A 15,564-nucleotide genomic window follows, 5' to 3' on the forward strand; every position below is an offset into this window, starting at 1 on the left:
TAATCCTCCCAGAAATATGCTATGCATATTTAAGCATATACATATATTGTTTTTATATAAATGGTGGAATACCACATATATTATTCTGCACATTGCTTTTATCACTTAATTGTATATGTTAGAGATATTTCTGTAGCTATACATAGAGAGCTGCCATTCTATTACACGTACCTAACACTCCACTGGATGCCTGTATCATAATTTATTTATTGCGGTGCGCGGGCCTCTCACTGTTGTGGCCTCTCCCGTTGCGGAGCACAGGCTCCGGACGTGCAGGCTCAGCGGCCATGGCTCACGGGCCCAGCCACTCCGCGGCACGTGGGATCTTCCCGGGCCGGGGCACGAACCCGCGTCCCCTGCATCGGCAGGCGGGCTCTCAACCACTGTGCCACCAGGGAAACCCTATCATAATTTATTGATACTTAGTCTCCTTCTGAAGGACATTGAGGTTGTTCTCAATTTTTGTAGTGGCCTTCTAACCAGTGTCCCTTACCCATCTTTAATCAGTGTTTCACACAGTTATCAGATATTTCCTCTTCTTAAATTTCCATCCTGATACTGTCATGTCCCCATTCAGAAACCTCCAGCAGCTGCCCAATACCCAAGAATAGGGCTGAACTTCTTAGCCTTGAAAGTAGAGCCCTGCACCACATGGTGTCCACCTACTTTTTCGTCTTTCTGTTCCTGAAGAGACTCCCTAAACTGATGACTTGAGGTTTTCCAAATGTACCCTTGTTTTTATGCTCAGTATTTTTCTTCTGCCTGCACTTCCCACCCTGTTCAACGCATTGAAGGGGAGGAGCACATCCCTCCTTCCTTCTAGGCTGGTCATGTGCGCTGCACTTTAAATATTTCAACTCAGTCTCCCACTAGTACACCCTTCATAACCAGACCAGGTGTTCTGAATGTCTCTTCTAGACGCCATATTTCTTGTGGGCAGGGACTCTTCCCTGGAAATAGGGAATACTAAACTGAAAAGATATGTCTTGACTTTTAAGTAGCTTCCAACATAAAGGTGAGCCAGACATGCAAAATTAAAATACACAACACCACAGATCGTTGTTTAGGGGGAAGTGTATTCTTTGCTCAGTGGAATCAGAAGCAGAAAAATATGTGCTTAAAAAACCCCCAAAAAACCAAAAAAACCCAACTCTGGTCCCTACTGCAGGGCCTGGCACATAGAAGATGTCCCGTAAGTGCATTTGGAATAAGAGTAACACGAAAGGAAGCATTTAAGGCAAGCCTCACAACATCTTGCCAAAAATCCATCTTTTATTATAAACATACAGATTAAGTCAACAAGTAGTGGAGATGCCGCTCATCTCTTGAGGAAAAAGGGCAGTGTGGGAGGGGGCGGAATCAAGTTTCTGCAAGGGAGGGAGGCAAACAGCAGCACCTGGAGAGTAGTCTCGTGCGGGCGGGGCGCGCAGGGGGAGGGGCGGAGAGGGGAAGGGGGAGGAGACTCTCGCGTCCCTGCCCCGCCTTCCCCCCCCCACCCCAAGGCGGCGGCGGCGGTGGCGGCGCAGGGCGGCCGCGCTGCTGTCTGTAGCATCTGCGGCAGCCCGCGCCGCCCCCTGACCGAGGCTCACCCCCGGCGAGCCCGAGCCCGAGCACGGCAGGCAGCTCGCGGCGCGGCGCAGCGGCACGGGGCCCCGGGAAAGTTCCCAGCGCGAGCGCCGAGATGCCGGGCAGCGACACGGCGCTCACCGTGGACCGGACCTACTCCGACCCGGGCCGGCACCACCGCTGCAAGAGCCGGGTGAGAGGCGCGCGCGGAGTGGCGGTGGGGGCGCCCGGCCGAAGGGCGAGGCCGGGTGGGCTTGGGCTCCCGCGGGAACGACGTCGCCCTGCGCGTTTCTCCGCCTCCCTCCCTCTCTCTCTTCCCGGCGGCCCGGAGTCCGGGCTTCCCCGCTCAGTTCGAGCTGACGGGCTTGGGAAGTGGGGAGTGGGAGCCCGGCCCGCGGTTCCGAGATCCCAGGTCCCCCTCCCGGGAGGGGGTGGCGCAAAGCACCGCCCGCCGTCCTCTTCCGCTCGTCGGTCCCAGCGCGCCCGGGTCTCCCCGACGGCCGGCGCTCCGCCGCCCTCTGCCAGGCAGCGCCCGCCGTGCGGTGGGGGACGCGAGGGGATCCCGCCATCCGCGGCACTGTGTTCGCGGAGGACGGCCTCCTTCCCTCTTTGTAAGCTCCGGTGCTGCCGCCGCGTCTCCGCAGCCGTCGGGGATTACGGGCTCGGGGCTGGTGGCCGGAGCCCGCGCGCTGCGCGCGGCCGGAGCGCGGAGGGGCGGCGGACCAGCTTCCCGTTTTCCCGCGGCCGCTCCTCCCGACTCTGCTCCAGTGAAAAGTCATTCTGCCCGCTGCCTCTTCAGAGTTTTTAGCCGTGCGGAGCCGGCGCCCTCTCCATTGTTTGCAGGGTAATTTGCTGTTGCAGATTTTGGCTGTGGGCGAAAATAGCTTTTCAGAGTATGCAGCGGAGACGAGCAGTACAGTGCTTGAACGTAGAGGGAGGCCTCAGCCTGAGCGCTGGTCCCTCGGGGATACCTTTATTCTCCTGAGGTGTTCAATCGTCCAGGCTCAATACTTCGCTCTCCCCTTGGCTGATTGAAGTGCCATTTAGAACAGCAGCTCCTCCACCCTGGCATTTGTTCGGGCGGGGGATACCTGGGAGTGTTCTTTGCTCTGACCGCTCACTTGCCCGATCTCAGCCTTTGAGTGCCAGCCTCCCTGCATCAAGTTCACGGAGGTAGGGTCGTGCTCGCATCGGTTAATCAATTTAACAGAATGATTTACATTTTTTCGGATTAAATATATTTAGTGGAATAATACTTACCTCCTGCATCCTGTTCACTCTAGCCTCCCCCCAAATAATTCTCTTAATTTTTTAAACTTTCTTTAAAAGTTCCATACAGTTTGTCATGAAAATAACTAGAAACTCCATTTGGAAGAAAACATCGATAAAAGATCTTTGGTTACCTACAGTTAGAAGTTTTTGGAGGGATGGCTGCTGGTGAATACAGTGTTAAATGCGAAGAAAGGTGAAGATCTTTTTCTAACGCGTTTGTAATTGGGAGGGGTGGCTCATAATGTTGTAGCTGACAGAAGAAATTTCAGATTTGAATAAAATGTGGAAGCTGGGTTTCTCTTGTCACAACTGTGGTGATCTTCGCGTAAACAACAGGATTAGTAATCTTTGAGGGATGGATGGCTCACAGCCCATTTAAGCAATTTGGCAAAACTCACGGAACTTTCCAAAACTCACTCTTTTTACTACTGAGATGGAAAGTGGCAAAGCAGATGTGTAAGTCAGCTGAAGACTTTATCTCTCCTGTATCTGCCATTGTTCCATTTCCACAGCCATTTTTTCTGTTAAAGGACCGCAACCTTATGTGAAGGATGTTTCTTATTTTGTTTAAAATTCTACCCACAGTATCAAATTACTACATTGTTTTGTTAGCATGGAGATACCTGGTTTTTATATAGACCGCGTATTAAAACTGAGTTAGACATTATATGTACTGATTATTCTAAATGAGCTTATTGGGCAAATGAAATCTGGTGAGGGCTGGAAGAAATTGGATCAAAGAAGGCTAGAGCTTCAGTGGACAGGGATCACAGGTTCTACAGCACTGATGATGCTGAGATCCCCGTTTAAACTTCTTGACTGTCTGCTTTTAGGGTATTTATTGTTGAGACAGTGGAGAATAGAAAGAACGAGTGGCAGTTTTGAAAACTCCTAAGAGCCTTTCTCAAGTGGGGCTGATGTAATTTTGATCTGTCCTGAAGGCAGCAATAAGTCTGCTATAATGAAGGAAAGGTAGCAGTAATTTTCCTGTGCAGCAGGTAGCCCATTAGATGATTCTAATTCCTCTTTTGTGGAACTCACTTAGATGTAGCTATAAAGAGTTATTTTCTTTACACTTAGAATGTATATAATGCTGAGGGAAAACGTCAAGTGGCACTAAGGTTTAATTTCTTGATGTCACCTTCTTGACGTAGCAATAAACCATCTAGTACAGGATTTAAAAATAACTTTTTTATGGACTCATTGGTAAATGAGCTCCCCTAAAAACACTATAATGAGAACTGGAGGTGCATGTGAAGAGCTGATAAACTTTCAGAGATATGCAGATTCCTCCCAGGCAGGGGCTAAGACTATGAGATCAAGTTCTTGGTTACCGAACGGTCATTTTTTGAGTTCAAAATTGATACTTTGTTGAGAAAACAGGGAACATACACATCTCTCTTGCTGAGCTTGTTTAAGCCTTTGAGACTGGAATAATAATGAGGCAGTGTACTATTTTAACAGTGTACAAGTCTATTTTTACAGCCAGGTGGATTAACCTAAATTTTTCCCCCCTCAGTGAAAATTGAATATAACTGATGAATTCTGTGGTTGTCTCTAAGCTGACAAGTCAGGATCGTTCACATTTTTAAACTTCATCTGGGTAAAACTCAGAAATGGTACATGTTAAAACTCAATGCACTCAATGTAATATCCCTCTGCTTTAAAATAAAGAGCATCTGTAATTAGAATCCTGCTTTCTTTTTTTATGTCCTAGATAGTTAAAGCCTATTATCTATTTATTTATATTTTAAAAATATTTATTTATTTGGCTGTGCTGGGTCTTAGTTGCCGCACACGGGATCTTTAGTTGCGGCATGCGAACTCTTTGTTGCGGCATGTGAGATCTAGTTCCCTGACCGGGGATCAAACCCAGGCCCCCCTGCATTGGGAGCATGGAGTCTTAGCCACTGGACTACCACGGAAGTCCCCTATTATCTTTTTAAGAATATAGGCAGTCTGCGTTCTAGACAGCAACTGGTCTTTATTCATCAATTATGTCTGAATAAAATTTTTGGTAGACCTAATTTTAAATGTCCTAAAATACCATCTTCAGCCACTTGGGTATAGTGGTGAACAGCTGTGGCTCTGGGAGCAGAAGACTTGGATCGTATTCTGGCTCTTCACACTTCCCAGCTGGGTGACGGCTGGGGCAGGGTCTCACCTTTCTGAGCCTCCAGTTCCCCATCTATAAAAGGTGATAATAATCCCTACTTTGGGGAGTGATTATGAGTCTTCAATAAGAGAATTTGTAAAAACAATGGTTGTGTATACTCAGGTATTAGCTGTTTTTCTCCATATATGTAAGGTGGATAATTTTTTTTTTCTTGCTCTGTTGATACCACTAAACAGAACTGCTCGTTGTCCTGAGTGCCTGCCTTCCCCCCATCTCTAGTCTGTCAGCCATGCCATTGGATCTTTGACATTTCTCTGGAATTGGTTCCTTCCGTGTTCCCCAGTTATCCCACCTTCGTTTAGCCACTTAAGACCTCAGGAAGAGATAACTGGTACGTTAGCTTCCTCTTTGGTCTCTGATGTCATCAACTTCTATTCCATCTAGCCTGCAAGGACCAGACTGTTCTGTCTGCAGAAGCACTTTCATTTGGCTAGCCCGCAGAAGGCAGATTCTGTGCGAGTAGTGCTGCTTCCTAACCATGTCACCTTGGACCTTATAGTCATCCTAAGTCTTAGTTTCCTCTTCCACAGCATAGAGGTGTTGTGAGTAATAAATGAGTAATGTCTAAAAATGCCAGGTCCACAGTGACAACTCAGTAGATAGTGGCCAGTTTTTGTTATTACTGTGTAAGACATATTCATAAGCTTGGAAATGGAAAGACTCTAATTTTGTGAATAATATAGAGACTTTTCTGGCACTTGTAGCATTTGGTACCTCCCTCCATTGCACATTCCTCATCAATTGATTGTTTACATGTTTATAAACTATAGACACTGGCACTTTGCGAGCAAGAAGTTTCATTCAGCAAATATTTGTGAGCACCTTCTCTGGGCTAGCTGCAGGCATCGGGAATATAAGGGTGAATGAAACAGTCTGGCCCCTCTGGAAACTTAATATCTGGTGAGTGTATCTTATTTATACTTGTGGCCCCAGGAAATACCCTTCTCTTTTACAGGAGGAAGTGATGATAGTAAGTAGCCTCTAGCATCTGAAGTAAAACCTGTGTTGGGCATGGTTGCTACCTGTAGTACATCTTTATACATGCTGAGGTTTGGAAATTGATCCAGAATTGCACGATGAGTAATGGCCAGAGGGAGGCAGGAAGAAGCGGATGTCAGATCCCTTCTCACCATGGAAATGGTTGGGCAGTGGTGTAGTAAGTTGATGATCGCATGCTTACTCCCTGGGCAGGAACCAGAGCGAGTGGAAACTGAACTTCTGTTGTAGGTGACACTGACCTGGTGAAGTGGTAAGCTGAGTACGTGGTGTGTGAGTACACTTTTAATCAGTGATTTGTTTTATTCTGAAGAGTTAATTAAAGGGACGGTGAATAGATGAATGTCGAGTCAGAATTTTCTTAAGTGCAACACGAGCGATTGATGCGGTGCCTGTTTTTTGAGCGATGCTTTGCTGCGGTCTCGCCGGTTCTCCCTTTAGATCGGAGCGTGCTGCGATCCACCAGCATGCTTGCTTGTCACATCCACTGTAGAACACTAAAACAGCTCCTACCAAGTTGGATCGCAGGACTTCTTTGCTTCAGATCCACCGCCTGGATTTCCAGGGCTGCTCTTGAGGTCAGAAATCAGCCTCATCTTTCTAGGTGGATATTGCCCAAGTCTTAACTTAGGAGAGGCTGTAGCTTTCAGCCCTGCTGTTTCTTTTTTTTTTTTTTTTTGCGGTACGCAGGCCTCTCACTTTTGTGGCCTCTCCCGTTGCGGAGCACAGGCTCCGGACGCGCAGGCTCAGCGGCCATGGCTCACGGGCCCAGCCGCTCCGCGGCATGTGGGATCTTCCCGGACCGGGGCACGAACCCGTGTCCCCTGCATCGGCAGGCGGACTCTCAACCACTGCGCCACCAGGGTAGCCCAGCCCTGCTGTTTCTTAACTGTGTTTTCATGTTTTCAGCAGAGAGGCGGGTGGTGAGAGAGAAGAGAACCATGGATCACTGTACCGTGAATCAGAATGAGGACTCTACATTCCTCAGAAAAGGGACATCATAGTTGTGCATGATCTGTGCATAATCCAGCTGCTTCCACTGACTTGGGGGAGGGAGATGCTACTTGAAGGAGAATGTAGTGTGTGTGTTGATTATTCCTCTGTAAGAAGGCAAAAAGTACGTAAATGAAGAAAAGAACGCAGCAATGGTGACAATAGCCAACGTGTACCAATTCCTCACTATACACCAGGCGCAATATTAAGCACTTTAAATGCACCACCTCCTTAATCCTCACGATATCCTATTTATAGTTCCATGTTACGGATGAGGAAGTTAAGGCCCAGATGGGTTAAGTAATTTGTCCAAGGCCCTGTGGCTATTAGGAAATGGTGGAACCAGGGTTGATGAACCCAGATCTAATAACAGAGCTGGCATTTTAACCACTTCCCAATCTTGTGCTTTTGAGCTGACTATTGGAGAGCAGCTCAGTCTTATTTTATTTTATTTTTTTGTCTGCGTTGGGTCTTCATTGCTGCATGCGGGCTTTCTCTAGTTGCGGCGAGCTGGGGCTACTCTTCTCACTGCGGTGGCTTCTCTTGTTGCGGAGCGTGGGCTCTAGGCGCACGGGCTTCAGTAGTTGCAGCACGTGGGCTCAGCAGTTGGGGCACACAGGCCCTAGAGCGCAGGCTTAGTAGTTGTGGCACACAGGCTCAGTTGCTCTGCAGCATGTGAGATCTTCCCGACCAGGGATCAGACCCGTGTTCCCTGCGTTGGCAGGTGGACTCCTAACCACTGCGCCACCAGGGAAGTACGAGCAGTTCAGTCCTAATAAACCTGCTGACTGCTTGGGGATGGATCGCTCAACTTCCACAGGGTGCCCAGCCAAAATTGTGAGCTCGGGATTCTCAGGACACAGCACTTTGCCAGTGCTTTGCAGATAGGTGTATGTTCCCAGTAAGCATTTGGAGAATGCACGATTTATGAACTTTTTATAATGCCTAAGATGTAAGACTTTTGACAGTAGTTGGGGACATCTTCAAGGCTGTTAAATAAGCTTATGATTTAAAGACATTGTCAAGGAATCTTCTACCTGGTCTTTGGTCTCTGGAGGATGAGCAGTTGAAGTACACAACGAGGGTCGTTCCTCCTTGTGACAACTGAGTCTAGTTCTGGCCTCACAGGATCTCCCTGTAGGACTTGAACTTCACTGAGCTGAAGGCATACGCTTCTCATACTTAAGGCAGAGGGTTGGTAACTTAGACTCAAAGGTTTCACCATGTTAGAACTGAAGGAGAATTCAGACATTAACTCCAGACATTCCACTTGCAGAAGTAGGAAAGTGACATCCAGCCAGACTGTAACCAGTGAAATTACGTAACTAATACAGACTGATTAGGACTAACCATTATACCAGCCTCTCTCTTAGAAGAGAATTTCTTTAAAGAAAACTGCTTAAAACATTGTTAAATACCAAGTTAACTGCTAAGTTACGTGTGATAAACATCTCAAAATTGAACTCGGGTGAAATGGGAATTTCGAACTATTTTCAGTAGAGAATTAATTGATGAACAGATTTAAAATTTTGTGATTTTTAGGTGGAAAAGGCTGACTTTGAATGATTTAGTGTTGGGCCATTATCCTTCTGAATTTATTTCCAGATTTTAGGTGGGGCTGGAGTGAAGAGGAGGGGTAACAATTCATATATCAAACTACTTAGCTGCACTGGATCTGCTGCCCCTTTTAAAAAATTATCTTTTCTGAGGTCACTTTTATTGTCTTTTTTTTTATTTTTCAAAATAAAGTTTTGAGAAGTGAGTTCATCTTTGTCTGACCTTCTACCTGTTGGGTAAGGGTACTGGGAAAAAACATATACCACATGCAGAAGTCTTGGAATATATCATATACGGACTTCACTTAGAATTCATCCCCAGTGTTCTGTCACCTCTGAAGCTCTCCGTTCCTGTGAGTCTCTTTTGAGAGCGTCTTCCAGCACCATGTGGCTTTGGTATATGTAATTTCCATATAACAGAGCCTGTAAACACAAACTGAAAACATCATCTGGTTCTTCGCCGAAGAAATAGTCATGTGCTGCAACCCCGGGGGAAGACAGGGATGGGGTCCATCGGCCTTTTGAGAGATGGCACGTCCAGTGCCCATCCCCAGGGACATGCCTCCCTGAGTGAAAGTGTGTGTGGTTCCTGTCTTAACATGCTGACTTGAGAGCCCAACCTAGGTGTGGCTTTACCCCGGCGTACCCAGATGTTCCACAGGCACCTCGAAGTCTGTGTGTCAGACTTAACTCGTTCTCTCTAATCCCCCGCAATTCCTGATGAATACTTTTCCCATACAGCCAGCCCCCAAACTGGATGCATGGGAAGCCCTGTCAATCAGCCCCCCTCGTCCACCACATCCAGTAGTTTACTTCTTAAATTTTCTCAACCACTTTTTCCTTTTTATCCCCAACTCACTTAAAGCAGTTTACTTCTAGATTTGAGGGCTGGAGTGAAGGGTTCAGAGTCTGGACTTTGGAGCCAAGCTGGAATGTCAGCTTCTCCACCTACCAGCCGTGTGAATGACTGTGAGAAGTGGCATTGGGAAACCCATCACAGCGTTTGTTGTTCTGACATTGAGTTATTCTTTGTCTACCGCAGAGTTCCCCAGACTTCACTCATTCCCACGCCTCCTACTAACAGCTTCGGGCCACCTGTACCCTTATTTACTTAATATTTCTAAATCAATTCACTCCTTAAAATTTTATCTTTAAAGTATCCATGTGACTACTCTAGCCGAATACTGTCTGGGCCTCTGAGGCCTGCAGCACCAGATGAAAAAGATTAGCAAATGCGGGAGCTTTGTTAGGGAGCTGTTAGTGCAGGACAAGACTTTCTCCTGGACTGAAGCAGCTGTGTTGGATTGAGGACTGTTTTCAAGGGACTGACTCGCTCCCGGTGATTCTGTGTGTTTAACGCTTTCATTTTTGTCCTCCTAAAATGATTCAGAATCATTGAGGAAAACACTGGTGTTAATGTATCATCTCCCTTCCTTTATGAAACAGTTCTCTTAGACCGTTTGCCTAGAAAATGCTTAGAAATATATATTTTTTCTTCTCATGGGTTGTGAAAATTTGAATAATTGAATGTTTTGGGATGAACAGAAGTGCACCTTGTTGAGTTGAAGGCAGTCTTGTCTGGGTAGGGATACTTGGGAGAGGTTGGGAAAACAAGAGTTGTGTTCCAGGCTATGTTTCTAGTCTTCCCATGACCGAGGGAAGGCCTGAGGCTGAAGAATGGATATCCAGAAGATTCAGATTCTTTGGGAGCTTCAGGCAAGGACAGAAAGTGGGTGGAGAAGAAATTTAAGCTCTGTGTTTCTCTGAAGTAAAGTTGAATCTAATTAAGCAGTATCTGTAGGCTTGTTGTAACGTAAGGAAACTAAATGATGCCTTGAGCTGCATCCTTTCTCAGAAAATCTGATATAAGCACTTGTCCAAAAATAAAGTCTGCCCTTAGTGAAAGCTATGCTTCAACACCTCGGTATATTTACTCATGTGTGTGCAAGTGTGTGTTGGGACCGAAAGTCCCTCTTTCTCTGTCTTTGTAAAGATGTTGTCATAATCCAGAAGGCTTGGAACTCGGCTTCAGTGGTGTACTATTTTAATCTCACTAATTGGAACAGGTGGCCTCGATTTGAGACTGAATCACTAGTTGGCATCGATTTTAATTTATCTGAACATATGAGGCCCATTCAGTAAGAGCTGTTCAGGCTGTGCATTGGCATCAGGCAAAGTGCTCGAAAGCTTCAACCATTAAAAGCACAGGAGACAGAGAGGAGGGTTGAAGAAATGCAGTCGAATAGTTTGCTGCTTTGACTCCATTCTTAAATATTGGGTGAAGAGCTGTAAAGGAACGTGGTTAAGGAAAGCTTGTCTAGATGCTTGAGACATCTACTTGTAAATATTTCTCCAAGTGAGGAAGATGTCTTACGTACATCCTTTGAATCCACCCCACAAGCTGGCATGTTTCAAGAGGACTTCATGCTGTCCTCCTGGCTCTGTAGGTCTCAGCACATCGACAGGCGTGAGGTGAAGGGGTGTGCCTGGGCGACTCAGCTTACCGCAAGTGCTCAAGTTGAGGTGCCTTAAGACACTTCTCGTGAAATCACGCATGGTCTCCTGATCGTGAGCTTCTCCGGCTGGACCACTGCTTTATTTTTAGAGTAACTGTATGCTTTGCATAGTGTCTTGTCAATATCTTGCTTTAAATCCTGCAGCTTCTTACCCTGACACCAGAGCCTCTTCATCTGACCTTTGTCTTTCACCCTCTCTCTGCCCTTGAGCTCTGGTCTCCTTTCTTTGTGGGCTCCCATGCCTCCCCTTTCTGCCTGTGGGCACTTGCTTCATCCTCTCACATGGGGATGGTTATGTTTTTTATCCAGACATGGAGCCTGGTACATAGTTGGGGCTTGTAAATACTGACCGAGTGAGTGGATGTGGGTATGCTCTACAGGACTTCAGAAGCTGGAAAGTGTATTCTACTCTTGATCCGTATCAATGCAGATTAATCGACCTTGTTATAATTGCTGTACAGGACTTCACTATATGGGTATTCCATAATTTATTTAACCGTTTCCTTACTAAAGGATACTTGTATTACTTCCAATCTTTGATTATTATAGGCACCTCATTGACTGCCCTTGGGCATGCTTCTTTTCCCACGCGTGAAGAATATGTTACTAGGCTAAATTCTTAAACGTGGGATCGTTCATCAAAGGGTGTGTGCGTTTTAAATCATGCTATTGTGAAATTGAACACCGCCCCTGTGCAGCAGAGAGCGAAACTGATACAGTTTATGTTACGGTCAGCGTATGAACGTGCCTCAGCTCACATCTTCCCGACACGCAGTGTGTTATCGGGTTCGTTGACCTTCACCAATCTGGTAGGTGAAAACTGGTACCTCATTTTAATTTATATTTTTCCTGATACGAATGAGGTTGATTGTAGTTTAAAATTTTTATTTTGAAATAATTACAGACCCACAGGAAGTTGCAAAAAAATAGCACAGAAATGTCCGTGTACCACCCCTCTACCCAACCCGGATTCTCCCAAGGGTTACATCTTATGTAATTGTAGTACAATGTGTGAATTATATTTTCACACACTTAAAAAACATTTGTCTTTATTGTGAACTACCTGTTTATATATTCTGGCCATTTATCTGTTGGGTTATTCATCTCTTAGTTTGATTTGTAGAAGTTTCTTACTTATTAAATAGGTTGTTTGCACCTACATTTTTTCCAGTTTGTCATTTCTGACTGTTAATTTTCTACTGTTGCATAACTAATTACTACAAATCTAGCAACTTAAAACAACACCCATTTATCATCTCACGGTTTCCATGGGCCAAGAGTCCAGACCCAGCTTACCTGCCTCCTCTGCTCAGTTTCATCAGCCTAAAATCAAGGTGTCAGCCGGGCCCACAGTTTTGTCGGAGGCTTGGAATACTTTTCCAAGCTCACTGGTTGTTTACCCAGTTAAGTTCCTTGCAGCTATAGGACTGAGGCCCTCAGCCCCCAGAGGCTGCCTACTATTCCCTGCCGTGTGGCCCCCTCCACAACATGGTAGGCTGTTTCTTCAAGGCCAATAGGAGAGCGTCTCTGTTGCACTACCTCCAGACAAGGGCTCTTTTAGAGGGCTCACCTGATAGGCCAGGCCCACTCAGTTATTCCATCTTTTGATGAACTAAAATCAACTGATTAGGAACCTTAATTAAATCTGCAAAATTCTTTCACCCTTGCCATATAATGTAACCTAATTATGGGAGTAAAATCCCATCACAGTCACACGTCTTGCTCATATACAAGGAGAGGTTATCTGACAGGGTGTATACGCCAGTGGGTAGGAATCTTGGGGGCTGTCTTAGAATTCTGCCTTCCACACTGATTTAATGACACGTTGTGTGTGTATAGAGCTAGCATATACCAAACACCAAATAAATATTAACCAGACTTTGCCATGAAGAAATTTAAAAATTTTAGGGCATACAGGTTTGTGTCATTCTTAGAATGGCCTTCCAGATTTTAAGAGCCTTTAAAAAACCAAAACACCATGTTTTTTAAATACGTTTTATGATTTGTGTTTTTATGTATTTTAATCTTGATCCAGTTAGAATTTGATTCTCTTTAAGATGTCTACACATAAATGACATAGTTATCCCTGCACCATTTTTTGCATAGTTACTTCTCTTTAAAAATACACTGCTGTCCATATGTAGAGTTTCATTTTTATAAATTTCTTTCTCCTGTTTTAAAAGTATTGAATCAAAGGTTATAATTTTGGTTCATTTATTCTGGGTTGATATCCCCCCTCTCTCCCACACCCTCATCCAGGATTTGAAATGAGCATTTTGAACACTGTAGCTCATGCATTTAGAAACTTTCAACAGGCATGATTCCAGTATCACCTACTGTAAGGAAAGACCAAAAGGTAAAGGAGAAGAGATGGTAAAGTTTGTCATTTAAAAAAAAAATTTGCTTTCAATTCTTTTGAAGTAGATGTTACCTCTCAACAAGTTCTACATATTCTTAACAGTATAAAGAGTATGTGTTGTTGTTTCCTAAGCCCTCTGTGCTGCCTTAATCATTGTGGTCCACCATCCTAGCTCTGGAGATGAAAGAGCAGGAATGACTTTCAGCAGACTGCTTTCAAGCTTGTGGCCCTCTCACTTAGTAAGCATATATAGCACCCTTATGCTGTCCTGGGTACTAGGAATTTAAGTTGGTTTATGACTCATGTTAAAATAAGTAAAACAAGATTTCATGTTTGTAGGTAATGAGCTGTTGCTTTGTTTGGCTTAATTATCCTTATTTGTAGGTTACTCCTGTGGCTTGTTAATATCAGTAGATGTTTAGGGGTTGTTCTGTGCACCTAAGTTAATTATTGAGAGGTTCACATGGCTTATAATCCCTGTGTCTGACACAGAGGGAGGTTGAAACTGTTGATTGTGCCCCGAAATGAACACTTTAACATTTCATAAGCTGACCCAAGAGCATATTAATGGTGGAATGAGTGTGCTTTTATTACGTGTATTTTCATTTTGGAAAGGCACTGTGCTTGTCAAAACCTCCTGACTTAAGCAAATTATCAAGTACTATTTGTTGTATAAAGCCAGCCAAAATTTACCTCATGTCCTGAGCAGTTTAGAGGTACTCACTGAATTGGCATCTGTTGGCTATGTGGGTACCAAAATTAAAGTGAGAGTCTTCTTTCATTCAGGTGGCTCATTTATGTCCTGTTACAACCTGGGGAGCCATGAGGGCTCTTACTTAACACCAAATCATTTTCTGTTTCTAATATCCCGAAGTGTTCCTACTGTTTGGGTAGGTGGGAACATTAAGTTCTGTCGAGAAATTTGACTAGCATTCTGGCCATTTAAAATGGTCTAATAGCAAGAAAGTTTTTAAAGTACTCAGGGCTCGAATTAAGCTCTTATTTTTAAAAAATATTTATTTGTTTATTTGGTTGCGCCGGGTCTTAGTTGTGGCAGACGGGCTCCTTAGTTGCAGCAGGTGGGCTCCTTAGTTGTGGGTCACCAGCTCCTTAGTTGTGGCATGTATGTGGGTTCTAGTTCCCTGACCAGGGATTGAACCTGGGCCCCCAGCATTGGGAACGCAGAGTCTTAACCACTGCGCCACCAGAGAAGTCCCTAAGCTCTTATTTTTAAAGAAGGAGTTAAAAGGAGAGCTCTTCAGCCTTGTGCTGTTTAAGGATGGTTTTGCGAACTGAGCCCACCGTTCCAACAGACATATTTTGAAACTTTTCTTTGGGCAAATAGATGAATGAAATAATTTTGTATTTATGTAGCTTCCTTTAAATTAACGTTGATGCCTTCTCAGCCTTCATTTTTGAAATAATTTGTTGCAAATTTGGGGTGATTTTAATGGTAACAGATTTGCTAAATAAGAATAATACATATATTGTTGAAAGACAGAGATACTAAATCTGTATACAAAGATTATTTTATTTTGTGATACTTTGGACATTTCAGAAATCACAATTACTTTGTTAGTAAATAATTCTTTAAAGTAATTGCTCCTTAGTTTATTTGTACAGTAGCCTAAAATGAGCCTGGATGTTTTTCTAGGGCAGCTAGCTTATTAAACTCTCAGTGGATTTTAATTTTCTTAAGTTTATGCTTGCTTTGGTTGTTAAATTTAATTTAAGGCTGAAGTTAATGTCCTATGGAAGTAAATGCAGTGACATCAGATTCCAAAATTATAAGGTAATGAAATGGCCCATCAGAAACAGCAACTTACACCATATTTTAAAAGTAAACCAGGGAAGGATATTCTGAGCATGAGGAAAACCTGTGTCAAATCATTAACCAAAGTTCTGGTTAAATAGTAGACAACTTTATTTTTAATTACTAAATGCTTCAGATATGGAGAAGACCTTTTTTTTAAGTGTGGTGCTCATAGACCTACCTCCTAGATGTAACAGGTGTTAACATTTTGCCATGTTTACACCAGATTTCCGTCACTTGTTTTTAAGAGATAAATGGTCCCAGATACAACGTCTGGATGTCTTCTCCCTTCCTATTTCCTCAGAGGTCTCTGTAAG

At 44.4% G+C, this 15,564-nt stretch overlaps 1 protein-coding gene across 3 annotated transcripts in view; it reads left to right on the forward strand.

Moving 5' to 3' along the window:
• The window catches only part of TMCC3 (transmembrane and coiled-coil domain family 3), a 269,438-nt gene that overhangs the window by 198,582 nt on the left and 55,292 nt on the right, over positions 1-15,564 (forward strand). Inside the window, exon 1 of one of the 3 annotated variants that reach the window (XM_032646140.1) lies at positions 1,461-1,759. The exons of the other annotated variants lie outside the window; for them this stretch is intronic. Within the exon in view, the coding sequence (XP_032502031.1) occupies positions 1,682-1,759 (78 nt within the window). The 5' untranslated portion in view covers positions 1,461-1,681. Of the gene's footprint in view, positions 1-1,460; positions 1,760-15,564 lie in introns of those variants that run through there. 3 annotated transcript variants of the gene reach the window in all.

Source organism: Phocoena sinus, chromosome 10 (assembly GCF_008692025.1).
Source record: "Phocoena sinus isolate mPhoSin1 chromosome 10, mPhoSin1.pri, whole genome shotgun sequence".
NCBI lineage: Eukaryota > Metazoa > Chordata > Mammalia > Artiodactyla > Phocoenidae > Phocoena > Phocoena sinus.